The 27,422-nt window shown below is 61.9% G+C and overlaps 1 protein-coding gene across 4 annotated transcripts; it reads left to right on the forward strand.

The window, feature by feature from the left end:
• The first annotated feature begins 7,947 nt into the window (after positions 1-7,947).
• CDC42BPG (CDC42 binding protein kinase gamma) lies at positions 7,948-25,904 on the forward strand. 4 transcript variants are annotated; one of them, XM_021685523.2, is made up of 37 exons: positions 7,948-8,197; positions 10,838-10,929; positions 11,011-11,094; positions 11,464-11,559; positions 11,863-12,011; positions 12,554-12,647; positions 12,863-13,063; positions 13,192-13,440; positions 13,871-13,950; positions 14,741-14,838; positions 14,928-15,008; positions 15,298-15,386; positions 15,490-15,669; positions 15,974-16,066; positions 16,207-16,328; positions 16,405-16,477; positions 16,711-16,817; positions 16,906-17,020; positions 17,240-17,388; positions 17,465-17,553; positions 17,845-17,897; positions 17,991-18,089; positions 18,178-18,237; positions 18,521-18,626; positions 18,859-18,992; positions 19,097-19,236; positions 19,328-19,409; positions 20,157-20,373; positions 20,965-21,027; positions 21,141-21,740; positions 22,979-23,076; positions 23,157-23,241; positions 23,368-23,488; positions 23,611-23,728; positions 23,933-24,056; positions 24,184-24,272; positions 25,278-25,904. In XM_021685523.2, the coding sequence occupies exons 1-37, from the start codon at positions 8,038-8,040 to the stop codon at positions 25,332-25,334; spliced, it is 4,647 nt and encodes a 1,548-aa protein (XP_021541198.1). In that variant the 5' UTR covers positions 7,948-8,037; the 3' UTR covers positions 25,335-25,904. The 4 variants fall into 4 exon arrangements, with proteins under 4 accessions (XP_021541198.1, XP_021541199.1, XP_021541200.1 ...); XM_021685524.2 differs by having other exon boundaries at positions 24,187-24,272; XM_021685525.2 differs by having other exon boundaries at positions 17,994-18,089.
• The last annotated feature ends 1,518 nt before the right edge of the window (positions 25,905-27,422 follow it).

Here is a 27,422-nt window from a genome sequence, read left to right on the forward strand (position 1 = left end):
GCGTTCTTTCTTGCCTCCTCCATTTGACAGCTCCACGCACACGAGCCCCTGTCCTCCCCGCCCCCCCCAGCTCTGCTGTATAGCACATGCCCACCCTGGCTCAGCCCCCACCCGCCGGCAGGTGCCGTGTGTAGACAGGAACCCCAGGATTCCAGTTTGTTTCTAAGCTGAGTACTGCTTCACTGACCCAGTGGCTCCTTCCCTGTCCAGCTCTGCCCCCTCCCCACGCTCCTGGATTAAGCTGGTTCTGGTGCCTTCTGCCTTGCCCTCCCCGGTGGCCCCCATGCACGGCCCTGCTCTTTGCTTTCACATCGCACCCCCTCCCCCAGCTTGACAGTCACAGAAGCAAGCCCAACTCCCTTTTTTATGAGGTCCAAGGGATGAGGAGGGATGCGAGAACGTCTCCCAGAAAAACATACAAGCTAGTTTTGTTCTGTAAAGTGACACCTTTCATACTTGACCGAATTTTCCAGTAACTTCCCAACCTCTTGTTCAGAAGCTGTGATTTTTGTCTCCTTTCTCACACTCCAACTAGGAGGCAGCTCCACCCAGGACCCGTTGGATGTGCAGAGCACACCCTGTCGAGGACCCCAGGGTTTGTGTTTCCTGCTTCTCCCTTTCACTCTCCTGGAACATTCTGGTGTACCTCCTCCCCCACCTTGGATGGGTGGTGGGCCCTCATGAGTCTGGCCTGGCTTGGTGCTCCAGCCCGGGCCTAGTGTCCAGACAGCAGAGATCAGGGACAACCCCGACCCTTCTCCTCGTACCTCCGTTCATTCTCCATGGAAGCTCTCTCCTCCCATCGAGCAGAGCGGGGCAGCAGATGTCTTGGATGTCCTTCGAATAACCTCCCTCCAGGCTGAGGAACGAGGGACTGGAGGCAGCGAGCAGCCAGGGCAGGCCGCCTCATCAGCTTTGCCTCGGCCGGGCTCTCCCAGCACAACCTCCGGGGGCCGGGATGCACTCCACTCACCGGCCCTTGCTGGAACCGCGGCGCGGGGAGCACGCTTGCCACCAGGCACTCCCAGGGTAGGTCTCAGGGACTCCGGTTGGACCTCTCCTGGCACCACCGCCCCCCGCCCTCCAGGGCTGCTCCCCGGGCCCCCGCGGGGTCTGCGGGGTCTGTGTTACCTGCGGCTGGCTTCGGCCCACCATTGTGTGCAGTATTAGGTGAGGGCGGAGGCAGCCTCCTGGTGGGGAAGTCACTGTGAGGTGTCCTGGCTCCTCCCCACTTGCGTGTGGGAGGAAAAAGCAACCAAACACCGCTTTTTTTTCTTGCATTAAAAAAAAAAGTTTAATTGCGCTGAAGCTCTCGGTGCTTAGTTGTCTCTTCCAGGGGCCTGTCCCGCCCAGCGCCTGCTGGGATGCTGGCAGAGCATCTGGAGGGCCGAGGTGCCCGCAGAGACCGATGGGCAAGCCTGCCGGGGGGGTGGTGGTGGTCCCCACCCCGCGATGCTCAGCTCGGCGGCAGCTGCTGCCTTCTGCGCGGGTGGGAAGGGGTGAAGTCAGGAGAACTTCTGGTGACAGGCTAGGCTGGCCCCCCAGGGGCTGGGGGAGAAGGTACCCGCATTCTGCCACCTTCACAGCTTCTCCAACCTGACCTGAGCCCATCCCTGGCCGTGGGCAGATGGGGGCACCGGGAGGGGTCAAGTAGACAAGGGTGCACTGTGCTCCACGCTGGCCGCAGGGTGACTTGGAGCCTGGCCCAGCAGCACACCAGCACTGACAAAAAACACAATCGGGAAGTGGGGCCAGCGAGGGTCAGGGGGACTGTTGGTTCCAGCGGAGTGAAGGGGAGGGGAGGGTGGCAAATCGGAAGCTGATGCGCCCTGGAAGGTAGAACACTCAAGGTGCAGTCTGGGTGGAGACCGGCCAGGCCGGCTGTGTGTGGCAAATGGCAGAGCACAAAGAGGTGCCCGTGGCTTTGGAGGGCTGGGTTGTGGGCTGCAGCTCGTGTGGCAGGCGTCCGGCCTGATGGCCAGTGGCCCAGCTAGTGGGGGGCCCATCAGCTCAGCTCTCCCGTTACCACTCAGAAGGTTTGCCTTGACCTCCAAAACCTAGAAGGTCACTTTTTCCCATTTTGCAGCCGGGAAGCGGAGACTCGGGAGAGCTGGGAGACTCAAACCCAGTCTTCCCGACTCCAGAACACGAGCTCTCGAAAGCAGCCTTTAAAAAGGAAAAGCTCGAGGGGCACCTGGGTGGCTCAGTCGTTAAGGGTCAGCCTTCGGCTCAGGTCATGATCCCAGGGTCCTGGGATGGAGCCCCATGTCCGGCTCCCTGCTTGGCAGGGAGCCTGCTTCTCCCTCTCCCTCTGCCTGCTGCTCCCTCTGCTTGTGCTCGCTCTCTCTGACAAAATCTTAAAGGGGCGGGGGGAGGAAAAGCTCGCTGTGTCCCCAAAGTCTGTGCTAAAGACTCAGGTTTGAGAACCCCACACTGAAGGTCCAACGAGGTCACTCCAGCCCAGGGCCTTGAAGGCTTGGGACAGCCCTCAATTTCCAGGGGTCACCCAAGAGGTAGAGCGTGCTTGTTCAAGCTGTTAGAGAAAGAAAACACAACTTCTGAGTTCTTACGGAATGTGGGTGAGAGGCGCTGCTGGCCTGCTCTGCCCCTTCCAGCTAAAGGCCCGCACTCTCAGCATGGGGGTGCTGCCCCAGGAAATGGCTGCCCATCTGAGGCTTGAAGGAGGGGCCCTCAGCAGGTGTCTGCCCCCCTGCTGCTTCAGAGCTCCTGTCCTTGGTCTGTGTTTTATAGTTGGGGGGGGTCTTCTAGGTTCAGATGTGGCCACCCTCCTGAGGGCCGGCCCCCCCATCCCTTCCTCCTCCCCGCCTCCCTAGCTGGCCAGAATCCTGGGCAAAAGGCCCCTCTTCAGAGACTAGTCTGGGGCACAGGGGGCTGTTTGCACCCGGCCCCCAGAGCTCCTGGAATGAGGTGCATTGGGGGCCATCTTCCCGTGTAGCACCTCAGAGCCCAGCACCCAGGGGGCACTGGGGCCCACCCCCTGTGTAGGCCCCAATCGACAGCTCTGTTTTAAGATTTTATTTTTTTTTTGAGAGAGAGAGTGCGCATGAGCAGGGGGAGGGGCAGAGGGAGAGGGAGAAGCAGACTCTCCGCTGACCAAGGAGCCCAACGAGGGGCTCGATCCCAGGACCCCAGGATCATGACTCGAGCTGAGGGCAGACCCTTAACCAGCTGAGTCACCCAGGTGCCCTGGCAGCTCTGTTTTACACATTGACATCCCACGTGAGAACACATCGGAATGAACATTCCTTCTACTTCCTAGTAAACAAAAAAGTAAACCATTGAATCCAACCCAGTGTCCTGTTCTTATCTCAGACGGGCTGGTTACAGGACTTGCCCAAAGCCACCACTCCTGCCCCTCTGCATTCAGAACACCCCAGCCGAGAAAGTACACAGAAGGCAGGCCTCAGGCCAGGCAGGGGCAGTTAGAATCCCAGCTCGGCCTCTTGTTAGGACTTAGCCTCTCCCTTCCCGAGGCTGTTTCTTCATGTGCCAAATGCAGGGACCCCAGCTTCACAGAGGGAAGGCCCCTGGGGTGCCCAGCTCCGGAGGCGCACCGTGGTTGGTCAGGGGGGTGGTAAGGATTGGTGCAGGGAGCCCAGCACCGCACCCAACTCCCAGAACAAAGCAGGCAGGACCCACCCTTCCCTGAAGCAGCTCGCAGACCGGGTGGCGCCCATGGGCCAGAGGGGTGGTGGCCAAGGGGGCTCAGGGCCTGGCTTCCTGTGCACCCAGAGGGATTGGTAATTATAAAACCACGTGGGGCTGCAGCTGCTGTGTGGAGCGTGGGAGCCCCTATAGTGTGCTGGAGCAGCACAGAGAAGGGTTTTGGAAGAAAAACCAGGATGATGAAATCACCATATGTCCACCCATTTGGCGCTTTGGACTTTTCAGAGGACACACCCCTGGTGTGTTGGGGAGGGCGGGGGAGCGGGCATGTGGGGCTGCCAAGACTAGCTTGGGGAGTGGGGGCCCTCAACCCCACCATCTCTATCAGTCCTTCCCCGAAAAGCCACCCCAGTAGACAGGGCGATAAAACCCGAGTGCCTGAGCAGCAGGACACAGGGAACCCCCCCGACTTACCACTCCCCCTCAACCCCACACTCTAACTAGACAAACAAGCTCCAGCAACCGTTGGTGGCCATCCTGCGGACCATTTGCCTCTCACGCCTGAGCTGGGCAGTTCTCCCTTGTGCACAGAGACAGCGGCCCAGAGACAGAGGAAGTGACTTGCCCAAGGCCAATGCCTGGTCAACAGTAGGCAGGGCAGGATGAGGCCGCAGCCAGCCTCTCGGTTTTCCCTGGCTCTCTGGGGCAGGAGTGGGTCACTGCTTCTGCTGTGGCCAAGGGCAAGGGCAGTCTGGCACCCTAGTTAGCCCTGCAGGACCATCTGCTGAGAGTGGCTTCCGGAGCAGGGCTGGGAGGGGCTCAGCCTCAGCCACTGGGGCTGCATCTTGCTCGACCTTGGGGGAAAGGGGAGCCACAGACCAGGCTGGGGAGGCTTAAGATGTGGCCGTGGATGCAAGAGACCCTGGAGCCTGGCTTGTTTCTGGTCCCCTCATAGACCCAGAGGTCTATGGTCTGGGGGCGGGAGAAGCTGAGTGCCCTGTCACTCACTTGGGGCCCCCTTATCTGGGTTGGCCTCTCTCCCCTGCTAGGCCTGGGTCTCGCCATCTAAGGACCTTGGCAGAAGTCTATGTCAAGTCCACTGTGGACTATGTCCTCGAGGACCATGTCCTCGCCCCTGTCCCCAGCATCTGGGCACGACACGCTGCCCTCCTGCTGCCAGGTACTGGTGGACACCTGCAGCCTGAGTCAGGAGGCAAGCTGGCACTGCCCACCTCCCACCTCCCCAGCCTCAAGGTATTACTCTATTAAGAGAAGGAAATAATAATCCCCTCCTCCCGAAGATAACAGATCTGCAGTCACTTTGAAATGCTCAGAAGCACAGTAGGAATGGAATGTAAGGTGTTATCCGGGTGATCTGCTCCCCACAGGGCTGGATGAGAGATGGTGCTGGCACCTCAATACCAAAGGGACTCAGAGCGGGGAAGAGGTTATGAGGGGAGCAGGTGTCCCTGCAGCTGGGTGGGCCTCCCACAAGCAGTCACCAAGAGGGCAGTGGGGAAGAGGGAGGTGGTGGGGGTCTCCTGCTCAGACCCACCCGCTGAACACCCACTGGCCTGGGCCAGGAGCCTCGTCCCACACAGGGCGCCCTGGGGCAAGGACCTGTGGCCCTACAGGTCTGGCTCACACAAGCTCAGAGAACAGATCTGCTGAGGCAAAGCAGCGCTGCGTGCAAGAACTTTCTGCCCTCAGGGCTGGAGGACCGTGGCTTGTGGAGACTGGAGCAGGAGTTCAGGCACCGACTGAGTCCTGAGGGGCTTTCTGACCTTGAGGCCGCACAGGAGTGGGAAGGGCGCCCAACCCCCCTTACAGACAAGGAAACTGAGGCTTGGAACAAGGATGTGACAAAAACGAATACAAGGGGCACCTGGGTGGCTCAGTCATTAAGCGTCTGCCTTCGGCTTGGGTCATGATCCCAGGGTCCTGGGATTGAGCCCCGCGTCGGGCTCCCTGCTCCTCGGAAAGCCTGCTTCTCCCTCTCCCACTCCCCCTGCTTGTGTTCCCTCTCCTACTGTCTCTCTCTCTCTCTGTGTCAAATAAATAAACAAAAAATCTTTAAAAAAAAAAACCCAAACAAATACAGGACCAAATAGAATCAAGTACCGGATGGGTGGGGAGTGCCAAGCGCCAGTCCCTTCTCAGCCCAAGCAGACCTCAACAGTACTCAGCTTTTGCTGCCTGTGACTCAGTTTCCTTTCTGCCGTCCTATGTGGAGATGGCATTTTTTTTTTTTTAAGATTTTATTTATTTTTGCGAGAGAGAGAGAGAGAGGGCGAGAACACAAGAGGGGGAGGGAGGGGCAGAGGGAGAAGCAGACTCTCCATTGAGCAAGGAGCCTGATGTGGGACTCGATCCCAGGACCCTGAGATCAGGGCCTGAGCCGAAGGCAGACGCTTAACCAACTGAGCCACCCAAGCGCCCGGAATCTTTTTTTCTTTTTAAGATTTTTAATTTTCTTAAGTAACCTCTATACCCTGGGGCTTGAACTTAAAACCCCAAGATCAAGAGACCCAGGCTCTATGGACTGATTCAGCCAGGGGCTTGTGTTGTGATGGTTTTTAGAGGGAGCCCCCAGTAAAAGGCAGGAATTCCAGGCATTCAGGTCACCATAAGGTGGGCTGAGCCAGCCAGCCCCTCCTGCGGGGATGGAGTCTTCTCAGCAAGAGGATAGCCTTGTCTGAGAATGGCATTCAGAGAGGCTAGGGACTTGCCAGAGGTCGCACTTGGAGTGATCCAGGACCCAGAGGCCTCACTGGTTGGCCCGTGACTGCTGACCCCTGCGGGCTGTGGCGGGCTGGGGGGCAGGGAATCAGGGTGGCCAAGAGGGGCAGTGAGGAATGGCCCATCTTCCCACCCAGGACACCTTCCCTACCCTAGAGTTCCTTAGGAGATGGGCACTTGGACTTGGCCTGAGCACCTGGCCCTCCTCTGGTCTCTGGCGCCCCCCTGTGGCCTGTAGTGGGGGGAATCTTCCTGTGGGCCCCACCCCAGCCCTGCCCCATTAGGAGGACCCAGAATGCTTCAGGTGAGAGCGCACCAGAACTCCTGCCCCCACTCCCTGCCAGGAGTGAGTGAGACAGCCTGACTCCATTTCCCCACTTGGCTGAGGGTGGGCACAGGGAAGCCACAGGGCAGGGCTCAGAGGACAGCAAATTGGAGGCCTGACAGAAAGTCCCCTGAGTACTGCCAGGGAGGCTCAGCTCAGCTCCGCAGACATTCACAGAGCGCCTCCTCCGCCAACGCTGGCAATGACCCTGTCCGGACTCGGAGGTCCCCGTCTGAGGGGGCAGGCAAAACCCCAAAGAGATCTTTTAATGGAAGAATTTGTTGTCTAAAGCCACTAAAATGCCCCACCCTTTGTTCCCTCCTCTTGGACAGACCCACAGTCCCCTGGCGTCCGGTCCAGCCCAGCTGTCTCCAGCTGGGCAGAAATCAGAAATGCCACTGGACAGAATCAGTACCTCCACTCGCCCATCTCCTCCAGCCCAGCTTCCACCTCTCCTTGGTTCTCATGTTCCAGGCCGGCCGCAGGCCTTGCTCCCGCCTAGGCTTGAAAAGCCTGTGGTGGAGTTGCCAGACCAGCCCCACTCCAGGGCCTAGCTGCGGGGCCTCCTCACCCTCAGCCTCTCCATTCACCTTCGTCCTTCTCAAGCCTCAGTGTGTCCATCTGCCAAATGGGTGTAACCATCCCCGCCTCACCTACCTCTATCCCAAGTCGGCTGTAACGATACAAATAAAATAAAATCTGAAACTACCGAGGTTCTCCCCGCCAGCCCTTGGGAGTGGGGGGGGGGGTGCCAAGCGCGGCGGGCATCCCGGGGAGAGAGGGGACTACAACTCCCATCCGGCTCCGGGGCCGCGGGCGTCTCCAGCCCCCTCTCCCTGACCTGAGGGAGAGGCAGTCGCTGTCTCAGGGCGGGCGAGGGAAGCCGAACTGCCCCGGGCATCCCCTACCTAGGTTAGGGGTCGGCGAAGGGCCGGGTACGGCTGGGTCTGGGGCCGCGCGGAAATCCAGGCAACCTTCCCGGGCCCCTACGGGAAGACCCCCTTGTCCAGCCCAGCCAGGAGTTTACTGTTCGGGGCCCGCCCCCCCACTTCCTGGCCGAGGGTTGTCTCCGCCCCCGCGCGCCTCCGCCCTCCCACCTTCACCTCCAGTCGCGTCTCCCATTGGCCGGCGCTCACCTGCCCGTCCGTCGAGGGGCGGGGCAGAGGGCGGGGCGCGGCGCCCAGGTGTGGGCGCGCAGGCGGCAGCCGAGGAAGGTGACAGCGGGGAGGGCGGGAGGGGTGGGGGGAGGACTCGCGGACGACCCGCGGACCGACAGACGGACGGGCCGACGGGCGGGCATGCGGGTGGCCCGGCTCTAGCCCGGGCGCGGGGCTCCGGCCGCAGCCATGGAGCGGCGGCTGCGCGCGCTGCAGCGGCTGGCGCGGGGCGAGGCCGGCGGTGGCCCCGGGCTCGACGGCCTCCTGGATCTGCTGCTGGGGCTGCACCACGAGCTCAGCAGCGCCCCCCTCCGGCGGGAGCGCAACGTGGCGCAGTTCCTGAGCTGGGGTGAGTGACCCGGGCGGGACCGAGGTGGGGTCGAGGTGGGGCGGCCCGAGGGACACCGCGCCGGGACCCTCTCCCCCCCGCGCCCTGCGCCCACAGACCCTCCCGCAGGGAGCGGCACCCCCACGGGCTCCCCGCGCGGAGCCGGCACCGGCCCTAATTCGTGCCGCCCGACCCCTTGGACCCTCTCAATTAGCTGCACACCTTATCCTGCCTCAGACACACACACGCACTCCTTCCCGCGCACAGAAGCTGGCGCGTGTACACAACACACAACTTACACAGACACACAAGCTTGGTCCCAAGTATAGACTTCAGACTCAGGTACACAATACACGGGCTACAGAGTCACGTCAGGGATTCCTCACTCACACATCATACTTCATGACCGTGGAGAACAAACAGGCACACACGCAGACCCCTGTGTGTCTCCCGCACTGACACACGCGCTTTCTGTCTCCCCCATACCACACGGACACGCTGAGATAATCACAGCTCAAGGAGAGATCCGGGGAGCCCCACACTTCACCCTGAACACCACCCCAACCGCACTGGCTGTTACAAACTTCCCTACTTCCACTCACAGATCCACAGGGATCGCACACTTGCAGACATTCACACACAGATACTTCCATCTCTCGGCATACAAGGCCACCCCAAACTGGACACAGGAACCAACCTCAGCCCCTTTCCCTGTGCAGGTCGCTGGCCAGACTTCCTGAGGTCTATTCCCCAGGGCCGCGGAGGGGGGCTTGGCTGGAGGTGGGTCTGCACCCCTTCCTGGTTGACTCCTCTGAGTCACCGGAAGTGGCTGACCTGGGGCAACCCTCAACCCAGTGCGGACACCGGCCCGGCACCAGCCCCAGGCCTCCTGGTTATGTCTGGCCAGGCCGTGGGGGGAGGGCACAGGGGCCCGGCCCGGAGGGTGGGGCGAGGCCGGTGTTTGCCCAGTGGGTGACTAGCGTTCCTGGCACTCCTTAGCTCTGGGCCGGCACGAGGCCTGGCCTGGCCTGGTTGGGGGCCTGCAAGACATTCCAGTGAGCTAGCCCCCAGCCCAGCCCTGTCCTCCAGGGTGAGGGCAGCCAGGAAGCCCCTGCCTCCGGTGCCTGCCACTCTCCCTGGCACTTCTGCACCTTATTCATGTGTATCTGACCGTGTTGTCATCACCTGCTGTAATGCCCACGCACACGTGTGTGTGTGTGTGTGTGTGTTTGCACACACATGTGCTCCTCCCTGCCAGCCTCTGGCGTCTCCGCCTGGGACCCCAGCATGGGGGCCTGTCTGTTGACATCTCCCGAGGTAACCGGCAGGGCAGTGACTCACTCAGCTCCTGCTCCAACTCGTCCCCGCTCCTGCCCAGAGCCCCCGTCCCCTGCGGCAAGGCCAGAGGACTGGGCAGCCTGTCCTGGGGACCATGATCCTCCTGACTATGGCCCCTGGCTTTGGCTCCTGTCCGGCTGATGGGTAGCCACCTGGCCTCAGTTCCCCCTTGGAGGCCTTGGGCTGCTCCTCCCAGCCGCACACACAGGCCTGGGAAGGAGACAATTAATTTCTGTAATGAAGTTTCCACACCACCCTTGCTGCGGGGGTTCTGCCCGATAAACCTGTGGAGCAGCTCTCTGTCCCACCCACAGACCCGCCCAGCTGGCAGGGAGTTTACCTGCTGGCAGGGGGAAACTGAGGCAGGGAGCCAGACTGCAGCTGCCCCCAACCTCCCACCCATCATTCTTGCCTCCCTGAGTTTCCAGGCTCCAATTCCCTCCCCAGGCCTGTGGCTTCTCCGGGCCTGGAAAAGGCCTGGGAGTGGCTGGAGATGCCCCTCAAGGGAGTATCAGGGACTGGGAGACGTGGAGGCTCTTGCTCAGATAAAAGCCAAGTCCAGAGAGGGAGGCAGGGCCTAGAGTTGTAGGGCTGGTCAGGCCTGGAGAAGATCTTGAGTGTTCGCTCCCTCAGGTGCCAGCATCAGGCGCCAGGGAAAGGTTTTTTGGCTCCATTTTTAAGTCTTGTGAGAATGTGGGCAGACCTATTTATGCCTGCAGACAGAAAAGGCCCCACATGGGGAGCACAAAGCCTGACCTCCCGGAGCCCTGTGGAACCACTGTGTGACTTGTCCTCCGGGGCTGCCTCAGGCCTTACTCCCAGCCAGGTACCTCTGTGCCTGTAGGGTCCCAAGACCAGGGCTCACAGCTCCCAGTGGCAGGGAAGCCTCTCTGGGGACAAGGAATGTTGTCCGTCCAGTTTCCCAAGACAGGCCCAGGCCTGGTCCTGCTAGGCGCCAAGAACTGTGAGCTGAGGGTGGGAACGGTATCCCCTTCCTCCTCAGGGTGACCTGGTCAGCCAGGGTCAACCCCAGACTGGGAAGGACTACAAGTTCCATCAGCCCCTGGGACTGAGACCGCCTCGAGTCTGGGGACGCGGGTCCAGGGAACCATGGATTTCAGGAGGTCTGGGGGTCAGGTGGTCAGCAAAGCCCAGACCCCACCTTCCGTGCTTCCTACTCTTAGCAGCTTGACCAGAGGCCACCCCTGGGGAGGCCATCCCTGCTCTGGCCTCCTGGGGGTTGCAGCTTCTACTTTCCTCAGGCAAGAGAGGGAGCCAGGGCCCTCCCTGTGGGTTCCCTGAGCCCTACTCTGTGCCCCTCAGCCAGCCCCTTCGTAGCGAAGGTAAAAGAGCTGAGGCTGCAGAGAGATGACTTCGAGATCTTGAAGGTGATCGGCCGAGGGGCCTTCGGGGAGGTGAGCAAAAGACATGGGGTAGGTGGGAAGATGGGGTTCGCACCTGGGCAGAGCTGACCCCGGTGCTCCCTATGGCCTCAGGTCGCCGTGGTGAGGCAGAGGGACAGTGGGCAGATTTTTGCCATGAAAATGCTGCACAAGTGGGAGATGCTCAAGAGGGCCGAGGTCAGTTTGGGGTCCGATGGGACTTGGGCACCCTACCAAGGGACAGGGGGCGGGTGTGCTGCCACTGGGGCATACAGGGCATTCTGGGGAAGGGGCAGGAGAGGCTGCTGAGCCCGCAGAGGACCCACCCCAACAACTGCCAACCTCCCCCATTGCTTCCCCACGATAAGCCTTTCTTAGAAGCTAGCGTAGTTCCCATTTTCCTTATGATAACACTGAGGCCCAGAGCCAGAGAGCACAGGCTCTGGCTTACATAGGCAACCTCAGTCCCAGCTCCTAGATTTACTTATTCTTCATCCCGTGAGCTGGGGAGGAGGGTTTCCTGGGCCCTGATCCCATCCTTCCCCCTCCTCCCCAAACCTGCTGCAGACTGCCTGTTTCCAGGAGGAGCGGGACGTCCTGGTGAAGGGGGACAGCCGCTGGGTGACTGCTCTGCATTATGCCTTCCAAGATGACGAGTACCTGGTGAGGAGACTCGGCAAGGTTGGAGGGTGTTGCCTGGGGACAAAGGAGATGCTGGGTCTGAGGAGAGAGAGACCCCTCCTATGGGAACCACAAGGCTTCCACTCCCCACCAGCTGCTGGGCCTGGAGCCCTTGCCTGAGCTCTGGCTGGAAGCTGGCAACCCTAGAGCTGCTGGGAGACACTCTCGCCTTCCCAGAACCCCTCAGAACCATGGGGAGGTGGGCAGGAGGCAGGGCCCTGGGACAGGTACCCCCCTACCCTCCCCGTCTGATTCTTGCCCACCCCCCCTTCCACCACCATCCAGTACCTGGTGATGGACTACTATGCTGGTGGGGACCTCCTCACTCTGCTGAGCCGCTTTGAGGACCGCCTCCCACCCGAGCTGGCTCAGTTCTACCTGGCTGAGATGGTGCTGGCCATCCACTCTTTGCACCAGCTGGGCTACGTCCACAGGTAGGGCCTGCAACCCACCTGCTGACTGCCCTGGGGACAGCTGACAGTTGCTGAGCACCCACCACATGCCACGCCCTATGCTGGGTGCTTCGTATACACGATGCCTTTGAATCCTCATGCTAAAAACCTTATGTGATGGGGGCTGCCCTTGTCCCCACTTTACAGGTGAGAAAGTCAGGGCTTAGCCTAGGTAAGCACCTGGCTTGAGGTGACTCGGCTAGCGGTTTGCACCCGGGAAGTCTGACTCCGTAACCCCCGGCGTGCCCTGCTGCCTCCAAAGATCATCCTTACGGGTCGCTTTTCCCAATCTAACCACCTTCTTCCTTCTTGAGAGCCAGGAGGCCTTGCCACCAGCCTCCACCCCCCCGCCACCGGCCCCCCGCCGTATGCATGCACACACATTGTTCTTGTGTGCTCACGGGAATACGTGTGAGCAGATACATGCTGGTGTTTGCGTGTGCCCATGTACTCACATCCAGGCATGTGCCTGAACACACACCTACACACGCGGGTCAAGCCCCTCTTCCCCTGCGCTCCTCCAGGGATGTCAAGCCAGACAATGTCCTGCTGGACATGAACGGTCACATCCGCTTGGCTGACTTCGGCTCATGCCTCCGTCTCAACAACAGTGGTATGGTAAGGCCCCAGGGTGAGGGCAGGGGCACCCGGCCCGGAGAGCTCCCAGGGGAAGGAGGGACTGAGTCGAGGCCCCAGGTGGGGTCAGCAGGCTGGCTAAGCCTGAGGGAGGGGGGGTGTCAGGGCCAGACCGGGGGCTCTGGTGAGGGGCCATCAGGCCTAGCCAAGCCCAAGGCTGTCCTCATGGCGTCCTCACCGCGCCCCCCACCAACCAGGTGGATTCGTCAGTGGCAGTAGGGACACCAGACTACATCTCCCCCGAGATCCTGCAGGCCATGGAGGAAGGCAAAGGCCACTACGGCCCACAGTGTGACTGGTGGTCCCTGGGCGTCTGTGCCTACGAGCTGCTCTTCGGGGAGACGCCCTTCTATGCTGAATCCCTGGTGGAAACCTACGGCAAGATCATGAACCATGAGGTCTGGCTGCCAGGCTCTGGGGCTCTGGGAGGGCAGCAGGAGTCCTGAGCCCCCACGGCTGGGACAGCCGCAGGTGGGGGTGGGGTCCTGGGTGCCCACCTGCACCCCTCCCTCCCCCTGGCCTGCAGGACCATCTGCAGTTTCCCTCAGACGTGCCTGACGTGCCGGCCACTGCCCGGGACCTGATCCGCCAGCTGCTGTGCCGCCAGGAGGGGCGGCTGGGTCGTGGGGGGCTGGACGACTTCCGGAACCACCCCTTCTTTGAAGGCGTGGACTGGGAGCGACTGGCAACCAGCACCGCCCCCTACATCCCTGAGCTCCGTGGGCCCATGGACACCTCCAACTTCGATGTGGACGACGACACCCTCAACCATCCGGTGAGTAGTGGGTCCCACTGCCTTGACCCTTGCTGGCTGTGGGAACCCCCCAGAAGTTCTCCAGAGCAGCTGCTGGGTGGAGGATGAGGCCCTCGCACTCCAGAGGCTCACGGGTGTTATGGTTCACCTGAGCGGGTTCACCTGTACCGCGGTGGGTTTTAACGGGTGGAGGTCCTCGGACCTCAAGTATCATCCTGTTAACCAGAGGTCTTGTAAGGAAGAAGACCCTAGCAGCGCCTGGGAGGCCGTGGCCATAAGGACATGTGGGAGTCGTGGTCTGTTTAGGTGGGGGCCACGTCACCCTCCTCGGTTCCCTCTGAGCAGGAGGAGGTCGGCACTCCCAGTCCCAGGGGAGTCTCCTGGGTCTTGAGCCTCAGCCTGGAGCCAGGCCTGCCTGTTGAGAGTGACACTCCTTCCCCTCCTTCTGCAGGGGACCCTCCCACCACCCTCCCACGGAGCCTTCTCCGGCCACCACCTGCCATTTGTGGGCTTCACCTACACCTCGGGCAGGTGAGTCTCGTCCTCACATACCTAGAGGGAGGCCTGGCCTGGAGTACACCGGGCACGTGGCCTGCTGGGACCCCGGGAAAGAGGCTGAATGGCCTACCTGGTGCCTGCCTGTGACAGGTGGTCCGGGAGTGTGCTCGGAGCCCTCGGGAAGACACCTCCCGTGTCCTCAGATTCTGGTGGAGCCCTGCCTATGCCTCCTATGGGTCCTATCCCAGCATCTGGCCCTTAGAGGACCCTCCATGCAGGCTGAGAATGTCCCGGACTTAGAACTAGAGGCCTAGAGTTAGACGGGCCCCTCCAAGTCCCCGAGCTGCGCTTTATGCCTCTTTATGCCGATTTTACACTGGGTCGGGTGATCTAGTTCTTTCGAGGGGCTGGCCTGAGACTGCGCTGGGAAGGCACTCTGATGTGCAAGCAAAGGCGTCTGACCCGCACTCCGAGCGCCACTGTGTGCTGGGCGTGGGGCCAGCTGGCCCAGATCTCCCCGTCCTCGTGCCTGTCCCTGGAAGAGGGCCTGTGAGGAAACTGAGGTGTTCCTCAGATATGTTAGGTGACCGTTCAAAAGGGCCAGGGCTGGGGCTTGAACCTGGGTCTGGAGGACCTTGGGGCACAGCCCTGGGCTGGGGTCTGGTCCAGGCTGGTCTTTTTCTGCCGGCACGGAGCCCAGGGCTGGGTACAGAGCTGGCGGACAGAGGCTGTTTCTTGGGTGAACGGACGACTGGATGCGGGAAGATGGCGGGCTCTGCGGGGGAGGGTTTTCTGCCAGCATGGGTCGCCCTGCTGTCCCCAGTCCGAGCCCTGAGAGCAGCTCTGAGCAGTTGGCTGGCCTCGAGCAGCAGCTCCATTGTCTGGAGCAGGAGAAGATGGAGCTGAGCCGGAAGCTCCAAGGTACGGGCTCCCCAGCCGGGCTGGGGTGGGTCTGACCCGGGAGCTACTGCTGGACTAGCTACTCATCGACGGGTGCCCCCACTCCGCAGAGGCCCTGCAGGTCTCCTCAGACCACCGGGAGCTGGAGCGCCTACGGAAGGAAGTGCAGACCCTACAGGGCAGGCTGTCAGGTATCCCGCCCCCCCGACGCCACCCCATGTCTTTCCCCCATGCTCGCCCCAGAGGCTGAGCAGCTTTCCCCAGCACACCTGAGTCCAACCTGGATTCCAGTCCCGCCCCGACTCTGTATATGAGCTGTGATCTCAGGGAAGTATTTTAAACTTTCTGAACCTACGTGTAGAAAAATGGGCCAAGGAGACCCACTTCCGGGGCTGTGGTGGGGGTTCTGTGAGCCATTGCATGCGGCGTGTCTGGCTGAGGCCGTCAGTACGTGTGGGCCTCAGTGACGATTCCTGGCAGAGACACCGAGGGACAGCAAGGCCCAGACGGAGGGTGGTAGCCTGGGCCAGGACTGCGACCTACGGCAGGAGCGAGACCGGCTCGTCCGGGTGAGGGTCTGGTGAGGTGCGGGGCGCGGCCCAGGGCTCCATGCTAAGGGGGTCCGTGCCCTGACTCCAGGCCTTGCCCTCCCCCCCTTCTCGGGCCACCCAGGAGCTGGCCGAGGCTCAGGCAGGGCTACGGGGGCAGGCACAGGAGCTCCGCAGAGCCCAGGAGCGGCAGGAGGACCTGCTCCAGAGGCTGCAGGAGGCCCAGGAGAGAGAGGCGGCCACAGCCAGCCAGACCCAGGCCCTGAGCTCCCAGCTGGAGGAAGCCCAGGACAGCAGCAGAAGGGTGAGTGATGGGGGCGGGTGGGGACAGCGGCAGAGCCCTGCCCCTGTGGCCCCCCAGGGTGGTTGGAGGAAGCCTAGGGAGCTCAGGCCTCGGGGCTGGCAACACCATGCGCCTCTGTGGCCCCACTGTGGCTGACCGAGGCCCGAGCCAGGGGATGCATTTTGGTGGGGGGTGGGGGGGCGCGGCTGGAGGTTCACTGCCTGCATTCCTGCTGTGGCCAGCAAGCCCCAGAGTCTGTGGCAAGGCCGGGGAGTGGCTCAGGGTGGACACGGTCAGCAGTGGCTGCCCCCACGCCTCGTCACAGTTGCAGGCCCAGGTGGCCGCCCTCTGCCGGGAGGTGACACAGCTCCAGAGACAGAGGGAGCAAAGTCTCGAGAAGGAATCTTTCCGGGTCAAGGTAGTGAGGTCTTACCCTCTTCCAGGGGCACTTCCCTTGGCCCAACTTACTCAGGGCCCTGAGGGCCCCACCTGGGTCCCTGGGAGGGGTGGGCCATAGCTCCTTAGGCCCCTGCCCTGACCCCTCTCTGTGTCCTCAAGACCATCCACACAGCCTCTGAGACCAATGGCACGGGGCTGCCTGAGGGCGGGCCTCAGGAAGCACAGCTGAGGAAGGAGGTGGCTGCCCTGCGCGTGCAGCTGGAGCAGGCCTGGGGCCGCGGGTGAGTTGGGCTGCCGGGGTGGGGGACTGGAGGGGGGCCTGTGCTGGGAATCATCGAGTCATCCTCTCTTCCCCAGGCTGAGTGGGAAGGAGGAGGCTCTGTGCCAGCTACAGGAAGAGAACCGGCGGCTGAGCCTGGAGCAGGAGCGGGTGAGCACGGCGGATGGAGGGCGGACAGACTGACAGGCAGTGGGGCAGGGGTGGGGAGCTGGCCGGGTGGATGGTCCGAGCTGCCAGGGTCCCAGAGCAGGCGGTCTCCCCAGCCCGGTAGCACCCACAGCTGGCAGGTGAGCTACGGTGGGTAAACTAGGGTGGACACAGATGGGGCTCTGGGGCGTGCAGGGGCCCCTGGGGACTGACCCCTCTTCCCGCCTGGCCCCCAGCTGGTGGAAGAGCTGGAGCGGGAGCAACAGAGCAAGCAGCAGCTGGAGGGCGAACGGCGGGAGACGGAGAGCAACTGGGAGGCCCAGATCGCGGACATCCTCAGCTGGTGGGAGCCAAGGGGCTAGTGGGGGAGGGGCTGGGCCCAGGCGGGGCCGAGGGTCCAGGCCAGGACCCTGAGCCCCCTTCCCAATCAGGGTGAATGATGAGAAGAGCTCAAGAGGCTACCTGCAGGCCCTGGCCACCAAGATGGCTGAGGAGCTGGAGTCCTTGCGGAACGTGGGCACCCAGACGCTCCCTCCCCGGCCGCTGGTGAGCCCCTACAAACACCCCGGGGGGTGGGCGTGCTAGGAGCCTCGCTCGGCAGGCGGGGACACCGAGCTCATCGAAGATCAGTGACTTGCCTGAGCTCACAGCAGGTCAGTGGCCAGTCTAGGGCTTTGAGTCTGGCCAGGTGGCATGGACAGCAGTGCGCTAGGGTGGAAGGGGCCTCTGAGGCAGCCCCTTATCTGGGCGCCCCCTGGCCACCAGGACCACCAGTGGAAGGCCCGGCGGCTGCAGAAGATGGAGGCCTCTGCCAGGCTGGAGCTGCAGTTGGCCCTGGAGGCCGAGATCCGGGCGAAGCAGAGCCTGCAGGAGCGGCTGACACAGATGCAGGAGGCCCAGCTGCAGGCCGAGAGGTGAGAGCACGGGCAGGCCCTGCAAAGGGGGCTCCGGACCTCTGCGGGGGGCTCTGACGAGCTCTCCCTCCCTCAGCCGCCTGCAGGAGGCCGAGAAGCAGAACCAGGGCCTGCAGCAGGAACTGGCTGCGCTGCGGGAGGGACTGGTAGCCCGCGGCCCAGGGGGTAAGTGCTCGTCTGCCTGCCTGTCCGGGAGCTAGGCCCCCGCTCGAGCTTCATGGGGACCAAGGGGGGCCCACGACGGCCTTACAGGGCTGTGGAGACAAGAGCTTGTTCCAGACTTTGCTGCTTACCCCACTGTTACCCGGCACTTACGGAGGCCACCACAGCCTGCAGTCATTGCTCCATTTCACCAAGGTGGAAACTGAGGCTCCTGCTGGCCCCCAGTTCCTCAGGAACGAGTGTTAGGGCTGGGCCAGGGACCCACCTCCAGTGACCTGTGCTCTCTGTTTGCAGACACTAAGCCCTCGAACTCCCTGATTCCCTTCCTGTCCCTCCGGAGCTCAGAGGTAAGAACTGTGCGCGCAGGCTGGTTGGGAGGAGTCCTGAGGAGAAGCACAGGGGCCTTGACTCCCCCCTCCCCGCCCCATCTCACTCCCCAGAAGGATTCCGCCAAGGACCCTGGCCTCTCAGGGGAGGCCCTGAGGCCTGGTGTGGAGCCAGAGCTGAGGCCAGAGGGCCGCCGCAGCCTGCGCCTGGGGGTGAGGACAGGCGGGAGTCCCGCGTCTGGGGGGCTGGGCCCCACCGGCTGCCTGTGCCCTCCTCACCTGTTTGCTTGCCTACCCCCAGGCCGTGCTCCCCAAAGCACCTGCTGCTCCCACCGCCCCTGCAGAAGGTCCTCCTGTAAAGGTCAGCACCTGGAGGGGTGGAGCAGGCTGGGGGCACCAAGCCATTCTGCCAGGCCTCCAAGGACCTGCTTGGGTCCCTCCACGGGCATGATGGCTGGCAGAGCTCACAGGGGACGGTGGCAGTGAGTTTGAGTGCTGTGACAGACTCACTGGGGCTGGGTTCACAACGCCATGGGCCCATTCCCCCATCCCACCTGACCCCTCAGGCTGGCCTCGGGGGTGGGATGCAGGCCGCTGGGAGGCCACGGTCAGGCGAAGGTAACGGGCGTGTCCCACCTCCCCAGCCTGGCTCACACGTGCTGCGGCCCCGGAGCTTCCCATCCCCTACCAAGTGTCTCCGCTGCACCTCGCTGATGCTGGGCCTGGGCCGCCAGGGCCTAGGCTGTGACGGTGAGGCCCCCACCCCACCTTCACGCCCCCCTCCCGTCCCTGGGTGGAAGGAATGAGACGGCCCTGATCTTGACACACCTCGACTTTCTGCAGCTCATTTCCTGCTGCTCCATTTTGCTCTCTTGTTTTGTTTCTTCTCACCTGATGGGGGAATTGGTGAGAGTTCAGAGTCCTGGTTCTGGGCTGTCCCCACCCAGCCTCACACCACCGGCTTCTCCTGCTTTCCCCACAGCCTGTGGCTACTTCTGTCACTCAGCGTGTGCCCCCCAGGCCCCGCCCTGCCCTGTGCCCCCTGGCCTCCTCCACGCAGCCCTGGGAGTGCACCCCGAAACGGGCACGGGCACAGCCTACGAGGGCTTCCTGTCGGTGAGCGGTGGCTGGCCGGGGAGGAGGCGGGGGTGGCCAGCGCGGGCGGGGCCCAGAGCCCGGCGGGCCCTCCCATGCTTGCCTTACCCCCTGCCCCCCTGCAGGTGCCACGACCCTCGGGTGTCCGGCGCGGCTGGCAGCGCGTGTTCGCGGCCCTCAGTGACTCCCGCCTGCTCCTGTTTGACGCCCCTGACCCACGGCTCAGCCCGGCCAGCGGGGCCCTGCTGCAGGCCCTGGATCTGAGGTGGGTGCCCGGCAGGGGCGAAGGGCTGCAGCGGTGGGGGGAGGCGCCCAGGGGCCCTGTGACCTCTGATCAACTCCATGGGCCTCTCCAGGGACCCCCAGTTCTCAGCCACCCCGGTCCTGGCCTCTGATGTTATCCACGCCCAGTCCAGGGACCTGCCCCGCATCTTCAGGGTGAGTGCCAGGCAGGCTGGGCTGGGCCACCTTCTGCCTCCACGCAGCCCTGCTCCAGCCACCCTCCTCTATGTCCTTCTCCGTGGCTGCCCTCTCCACGCCCCACCCCATCCCCGCGCCACCTCCACAAGGACAGCTATGGTAGCCTCCATCCCACAGTGCGGTTTGCTTTCTGTTTGTGAAGTTGGCCATGTTCTGCTCGTTTAGAACCCTTCTGTGGCTTCCCATCACCCTCAGGGTGCTCCTGACCGTGGCCTTGAGGCTTCACATTTCTGACCCTGTGGGCCTCCCCGGCCTCCCTCTGGAGCCTCTCTCTGCTCGGAACATGGCTCGCTTTCTCCAGTTCCAAAAGTGCCCTGTAACCACGGACCCTTCCCATCCTGTTTGCTCTGCTTGGCTCAGGCCGCCCCCGAGCCTCTCCCCAGCCTAGACCATTCCTGGTTACTCCACTCACCCCCTGGGCTCCAGCAGAAATGTCTCTTCCCCGGGGAGGTCATCTTTCACTGTCGGCCTGGGGCTGTGTGTTTCCACGATGCCCCGTCCCTCCCCGACCACGGCACTGGCTCTGGGCTCTGGCCTTGTTGGTGGGACAGTCTGACCGTCCTGTCTGGCGAATCACCTGCTGTAAGACAGCTTCTGGCCCTGCACCTGGCCGCTCACCTGGTGCTAAGAGGCATCGACTAGGGCGGAGGGAGGGGATGGCCGGCTGTCGGCCCACAGCCCTGCAGCCTGGGTCCCTGCCCACAGGTGACAGCCTCCCAGCTGACCGTGCCCCCCGCCGTGTGCACCGTGCTGCTGCTGGCCGAGAGTGAGGCCGAGCGGGAGCGCTGGCTGCAGGTGCTGGGCGAGCTGCAGCGGCTGCTGCTGGACACGCGGCCAAGGCCAAGGCCGGTGTACACACTGAAGGAAGCCTATGACAATGGGCTGCCACTGCTGCCCCACGCGCTCTGCGCCGCTGTCATCGGTGAGCCGCACGCTGAGGGGCATTGCCCTGGGCAGGCTCTGGGGAGGAGTCTGGGCCTGTTGGGAGGGTCCCTGCCCAGTCCCTACAGCCACGAGCTGCGGACGCTCCGCATTACGGACGTCACCGTCCCCTGGGCATGGCTATGTGGACAGCCTGAGCCGGGGGGCCGGGGGCTTGGCTCCTGCCACTCCATTTCTCTGTGCCTCAGTTTCTGCTCTTTCTCAAAGAATCTTAAATGAGTGAAAAGAGCAAAGGGCTTTTAGCAAGAGACGAATGAGGGCTCCCGTGCTGGCTTTCTTACTGGCAGCAGGGAGACCACAGGGGAGCCTCACACCACCTCCTGTGGGGCTGCTGTGGTCGTCCAGGAGCCTGGCGCTCAGCGGGACCTCCACGAGGAAGTGAGGGAGCAGTGCCTCCTGGCTTCCCCGGGCAGCTGGCCGCGGCCCTGAGCCAGCCCCTGCCCTGGAGAGCTGGGATTGCCATCCCCATGTCCTCAGGAGAAACTGAGGCTCAGCAAGGACAGGCAAGCTGCCTCGTCTCCGGCTGCCAGATGGGCTCCCTGACCCCTGATTCTCTTCCTCCCTCTACTAGACCAGGACCGGCTTGCTCTGGGCACCGAGGACGGGCTGTTTGTGATCCACCTGCATAGGAATGGTACATGCCAGGGTGGAGCTGGGTGGGGGCCGGCCCCAGGGGCCAGAGGAGGATGGGCAGGGGGCTGTTCTTCACCCACCTGCTGGTGACACTCCCCTTTGCCAACCCCGAAGACATCTTCCAGGTGGGCGAGTGCCGGCGGGTGCAGCGGCTGGCTGTGAGCCCCGCGGCGGGCCTTCTGGTCGTGCTGTGTGGCCGTGGCCCCAGCGTGCGCCTCTTCGCCCTGGCCAAGCTGGAGAGCGCGGAGGTGGTGGGTGCCAAGATCCCCGAGTCTCGAGGCTGCCAGGTGCTGGCAGCCGGGTGCATCCTGCAGGCCCGCACCCCCGTTCTCTGTGTAGCCGTCAAGCGCCAGGTGCTCTGCTACCAGCTGGGCCCAGGCCCGGGGCCCTGGCAGCGCCGCATCCGAGAGCTGCAGGCACCCGCACCTGTGCAGAGCCTGGGGCTGCTGGGCGACCGGCTGTGCGTGGGAGCCGCTGGTGCCTTCGCCCTCTACCCGCTGCTCAACGAGGCTGCGCCCTTAGCGCTAGGGGCCCGTCTGGTGCCCGAGGAGCTGCCACCGTCCCGCGGGGGCCTGGGCGAGGCGCTGGGCGCCGTGGAGCTCAGCCTTAGTGAGTTGCTGCTGCTCTTCACCACTGCGGGGGTCTATGTGGACAGCGCCGGCCGCAAGTCTCGCATCCACGAGCTGCTGTGGCCAGCAGTGCCCACAGGCTGGGGTAAGGCCTGCAGAGGGCCGGGCTGCGGAGGGTCCTCCTGCCTGACCAGCCCCTGCTCTGCCCTCAGTGGACTGCACCGGATCTTCCTCTCCCAGGCCTTTGCTCATGCTCTTCCCCCGCCTAAACTGTTCTTCCTGTACCAGGCAAACTTTTTTTTTTTTTTTAAAGATTTTATTTATTTATTTGAGATAGAGAGAATGAGAGAGAGAGAGAGCACATGAGAGGGAGGAGGGTCAGAGAGAGAAGCAGACTCCCTGCCGAGCAGGGAGCCCGATGCGGGACTCGATCCTGGGACTCCAGGATCATGACCTGAGCCGAAGGCAGTCACTTAACCAACTGAGCCACCCAGGCGCCCCCAGGCAAACTCTTAACCAAGTCCAGCTGCAGTGCTAGCTCAGGGCCTGGAGCTGGTAGGCTCTCCGCAAATGACCACCATGATTTCTGCCATTGTCATTACTGCTTTCATGCTCCCTGCCCTGCCTTCCCCCATTGCTGGTCCTTTGTTCCTTTTTGCTCCCCCACCTCTGTGTGCAGACCTCTGCCCTACTGCTCTTCGCACCTCTTTTTAATGACTGGTTTGGTACAGTGGGGGCCTACGGAATGGGCTGGGGCTGGTTTCTTCATCCCATCCTGCACCCAGCCCAGGGAAGCACACCTGAGGGGCTATGAATGTTTGGAGGAATGAATGAATGAATGAATGAACAGGGCAGTGGAGGAGGTAACTGTGAGATGGCGTCCCAGCTAGAAGACAGGGACAGAGCTCCCTTCATAAGCAGTGGCTCTTCTGGGGTTGGGCCTGTGGGTTGGGTGTAGCAGAGACTTCGTCTGTAGGAGTTGGAATCAGACTGCCCAGGGCTAATTCCCAGCTCTCACTCACCACTGGGTGACCTTGGCCATTACTTAGCTCTGGGGTTCCACTCTGTCATCTGTAAGTTAGGGGTGATAAATACGACCTGCCCAGAGTTGTTTAAGAAGTGAAGGAGAAAACGTCTGCCAAGTGGTTGGAACTTTGCCTGGCATGCCAGATAGCGAGCGAGTGCTCCATGGCTGTCATCTCTGATTCCTTATGGACCTTGGGTGGGGCAACCTGGAGTCTTCAGAAGGACCTTCGGTTGGGCATGGAAGTTACTGTAGGGAGGAGGACACGGGGGGGGGGGGGGGGGGGGGGGGGGGGGGGGGGGGGGGTGTTCCCAACAAGCCCACAGAGGTGCCTGATGTGCGGGTCTCCTGCCCCGCAGGTTATGCAGCCCCCTACCTGACAGTGTTCAGCGAGAACTCCATCGATGTGTTTGATGTAAGGAAAGCAGAATGGGTCCAGACGGTGCCACTCAAGAAGGTGAGGGCCTGCCCAGACCCCGGGCCCTGCACCGGGGTGCAGTCGGGGAGCACGGCTGACCTCTGTGCCTGCTGCCTCAGGTGCGACCCCTAAACCCGGAGGGCTCCCTGTTCCTCTTTGGCACGGAGAAGGTCCGCCTGACCTACCTCAGGAACCGGCTGGCAGGTGAGGACGTGCGTGTGCAAGCGAGTACGGAGTGTGTGCGTTCACGTGTGGATGTGTGACCCTGAGCTCCAGCGGACGGGCCCTGGGGACTTCGGAGCACCGTCCGGCTCTCTGCTGCTCCCACAGAGAAGGACGAGTTCGACATCCCCGACCTCACTGACAACAGCCGACGCCAGCTGTTCCGCACCAAGAGCAAGCGCCACTTCTTCTTCCGCGTGTCTGAGGAGCAGCGGCAGCCCCGGCGCAGGTGCGCGTGCGCGATGCGGTAGCTGGGCGGGGCCTCCCAGGCTTGGGGGCGGGGGCGTTTCGGGAGGGGGCCGAGGAGGTCTCTTGCGCCGCCCCTCCCCCCCATATTCCCTCCACCCGCAGGGAGATGCTGAAGGACCCCTTTGTGCGCTCCAAGCTCATCTCACCGCCCACCAACTTCAACCACCTGGTGCACGTGGGCCCCACGGACGGGAAGCCCAGCGCCAGGGACCTGCCCCGGGTGAGTTCTCCGGGGCCAATCACAAGCCTCCCTAGTGAGGCTCAGCCAATCACCGGTCTTCTGACGCGTTTGAGCCGATCGCAGTCCTCTGCTTACCTCGGACCCGGGACCCCAGCACGTCCAGGCTGGGGGCCCCACTGCGGTTCGTTTGCCCTGGGATGGTGCGCCGCCCGGTCCCAGCCCTTCTGCATTGTCCCCCAACAGGCTCCAGAAGGGAAGGGCCGAGGTACCCGCGGCTCCGGCCCCCAGCGTCCCCATAGCTTCTCGGAGGCTTCGCGCCGCCCAGCCTCCGTGGGCAGCGACGGGCTCGCTGGAGACGCGGACGCCAGTAAGGACAACCCCGCTGCTTCCACTGCCTCCATTTCCCTCCCCAAAGTTTCCACCCCCTTTGGGCCCCTCATATTTAACCTTGGATTTTTGTGTCTTCCCCCCTCCCCCCCATCCTGCTCCTGGAGCAGTGAAGAGGAAGCCTTGGACATCTCTGTCCAGCGAGTCCGTGTCCTGCCCCCAGGGATCTCTGAGCCCCGCAGACTCCCTGATACAGGTGAGCTGATGGGGGTTTTCCCCTCCCGTGTAAAAGCACAGGTAGTTCTGTTCTGTGCTAGACCCTGTGCTGGGACCTGAAGCCAGAGAACAAGCTGAGCCCATCCCTGCCCTGGATGCTAAGAGAAGCAGACTTGTCCCCACAGTGGGCCCCAACAGAGGCCTGGAGGCAGGTCGGCCTAGGTGGGAATCTTGGCCCTGACTGTCCCAGGAGTGTGGCCCTGGGTGAGATGTCCAGCTTCTTTCACTTATAAATGAGGTTATTATTTGAGATTATTCTAGAAGTGGTAACTGTATGAGGTGATGATGACTTCAGCAGGGTACCTGATACATGGGGAGAGTGCCACAGAAGAGCAACTCTTTAGAGGCCCAACCTGAGGTGGAAGGATCAGAGGAGAGTCCACTCTGGCTGGGGATGGGGAAGACATAAGAGGAGCTGGGAAGGCTCCCATTCACCCTCAGGCCACATCTCCACGCAGAGCCCTGGGACTTGCCATATTCTTTCACACCTTCAGGCTTTTGCCCCTGATGTCCCCCCTGCTTTGAATGCCCTTTCATTAACATCCAGGCCACCTTCAAAGCTCTGCACTAATATCACCTTTTCCAGAGATCACCTGGTTGCCTGGCAGCCACCAGCCTCCCTAGGGCCCGTGCCCTTCCCTCCACCCCTCCTTGTCAGTCCTTCTGTGCTATGGTCTTTCTCCGATGCCAGTCCTCCTCCCTCAACTGTGGGCTCCCTGATAGTGAGGGTCAAGTTTGTCTTCTGCTTGCCTAGAGTAAAGCGTGTCTGTTGATCGAGGAAGAATAGAGTAAATGAACAAAGGGACTTTGATTTGGGCTCCAGGGTTGAGTAGGAGATCCCAGGGTTTTTCTCCTATAGCCCCACCCCCACCTCACATCTGGCCTCCTCCAAGGGCCTGGATGCAGGAGGTGATGGGTCCTGGGAGGGCCTCTGGGGGGCACTGGTCTGGTAAGGAAAGAGTCCTTCCTTCTGTTTCCCCTCCAGGTGTCAGAACGGCCCCGGAGCCTCCCCCCAGCCCCTGAGTCAGAGGGGTCCCCTTGACACCCTCTGGCAGGGCCCACCCCGATCCCAGGACCGAGAGACAGAAACGAGCAAAGAGCTTGAGGAATGCCATGCTCCGGCTGGCCCGGGATGTGTGGAAATTCGGACTCAGGGAGGGCCTGGGTTGGAGAGCGACTCGGAGGCTGGTCTGGGTACCCAGGACCTGGGGGCCCTGACTCCCAGCCCTTATCCTGCCTTTCCCCTCTGCTCCCAGCCCCTATCTCTGCTAGCTACTGGGAATAGAATGGCCCCCTTTCTGCACTGGGGGCCCATCTGCCCTGGAGTCCAAGGGCGATTGTGCCAAAGCTCTCCTTTCCAGTGCCAAGCCTCAGAAGGCCTGCAAGCAAGAGTTGGGATGAGGGATGGAGAAGGACTGGGTCCCTGGGAACAATGTGGGGTCTCTTGGCTGTGGACTGTGTAGCCTCTAGGTGAGGCCAAGTTGGGGCATATCGCGGTCTCTGCTCAGGGTCAAGGTAGGAAAGACAGAGTCTGATCCAAAGGAAAGGAGAATGGGGCGCCTGGCTGGCTCAGTCAGTAGAGCATGTGACTCTTGATCTCAGGGTTGTGAGTTCAAGCCCCACGTTGGGTGTAGAGATTACTTAAAAAATAAAAAATATGTATATTTTTTTTTTTCAAAGGAAAGGAGGATAGACAAGGAGCAGGGAGGCTGTAAGTGAAGGAGGATGTGGGTGAAGGAAGTAGGAGAGGGAAGGGGAAGGAAAAGAAGTGGAAGAGGCAGGAGGGAAGAGGCATCCAGAGGAGGAGAGGGATAAAGGAGGAGCAGTGAAGAGGAGCAGAGAGCCGAGGGGGGCCGGGAGGGGAGCACTACTGATAGGGGCCTTTCTCTCTGGGGAGGAGCTTGGCAGGGTTGGGAACAGAGAGGGGCCCTGAGAACCAACTGACCTTGCATCTAATCCGCCCAGGGGGGAGATCATTCCTAGACAGGGACGGGATGGGGAGGGTATTTATAAAGGCTGCTTGGTGGGAGATGGCACCTGATGGGGGCCGCTGGAGGGTCTCCAGGCACACTCTGGCCCCTCCCAGAAAGGGGGGTGGTCCTTTTTCTCAAAGCTTCAACCACCTGTGTATTAGGGGATCATAGGGGGCGTTTTATTATTGGTCATAGCCATTATTATTGTTGTTATATTACTATTTTTATTAAACTTTCCTCTACTGACAAGTTGGGGGCAAAATAAGTATTTATCTCTTCAAATGCCATATTCCCAGGAGGGATTGACCCTGATGCTCTGTGAGGCAGTAAGAAACCAATAAAGATGACTTTTTAAGCTGCTGGCCTCCCTGCCTGGATCTGTCCTCCTGGGGCTCAGAAAATGGGGGGGGGGGCGGAGACCAGAGATGGAGGGAGGAACAGGGATGTCAGGGACAGTTACAGACTGAGTTATCTCCCCCATACTTTCAGGAATCATATGACACATGCAAATGGGGGTGAGGACAATTCAACAGCAAAGGGACGGTTTACAAAAGTGTGGGCAGTGGTCCTAGAGCCCACCAAGGAGAGACGGGGCTCCTGAGCCCTAGCAGGTGGGAAGCTGTTAGCCCCCACAGGCAGGAAGAGGCAGTGGTGGCCCCTGACAGTCGCTGTGGCTCTCAGTAGGATTTGGCTGTGGTTGAGCAGAAAGGCAGCCAGCCCAGGAATAGATTCCTCATACCTCCCTCAACTCCCTCCCTCCACCTCCTGCCTCCCTTCGTCCAAACACAAGCAGCAGCCAAAGGACACTAGAGCCTGGTCACTGCAGCTCCGGGAACAGCGGGAACAGCGCAGCCTCGGGGGCACCGAGCTGGGTGGAGCAAGGTAGAACGGGATCTGTAGGGCACACCCAGGGTGCCAGCACCCTGTTGCCCCACCCAGGCTGGTAGGCGTGGGAGGACCCTCACTGGTTCTTAGCTCAAGCGTCCCTGACTGAGCAGGACCCAAGAGGTGCATGAGGAAGGAGGGTACAGCCTGTGACTCTGGGATCAGGGCAGGCCTGGGGAGCTGAGGGCTATGCCCTGCGACTCATGGCCAGCCCTAAACTGGGGAAAGTACCAAGAAGGGGCCCCAGTGTCACATCTGCTTGGGGATGGGAG

Source organism: Neomonachus schauinslandi, chromosome 11 (genome assembly GCF_002201575.2).
Source record: "Neomonachus schauinslandi chromosome 11, ASM220157v2, whole genome shotgun sequence".
Lineage (NCBI taxonomy): Eukaryota > Metazoa > Chordata > Mammalia > Carnivora > Phocidae > Neomonachus > Neomonachus schauinslandi.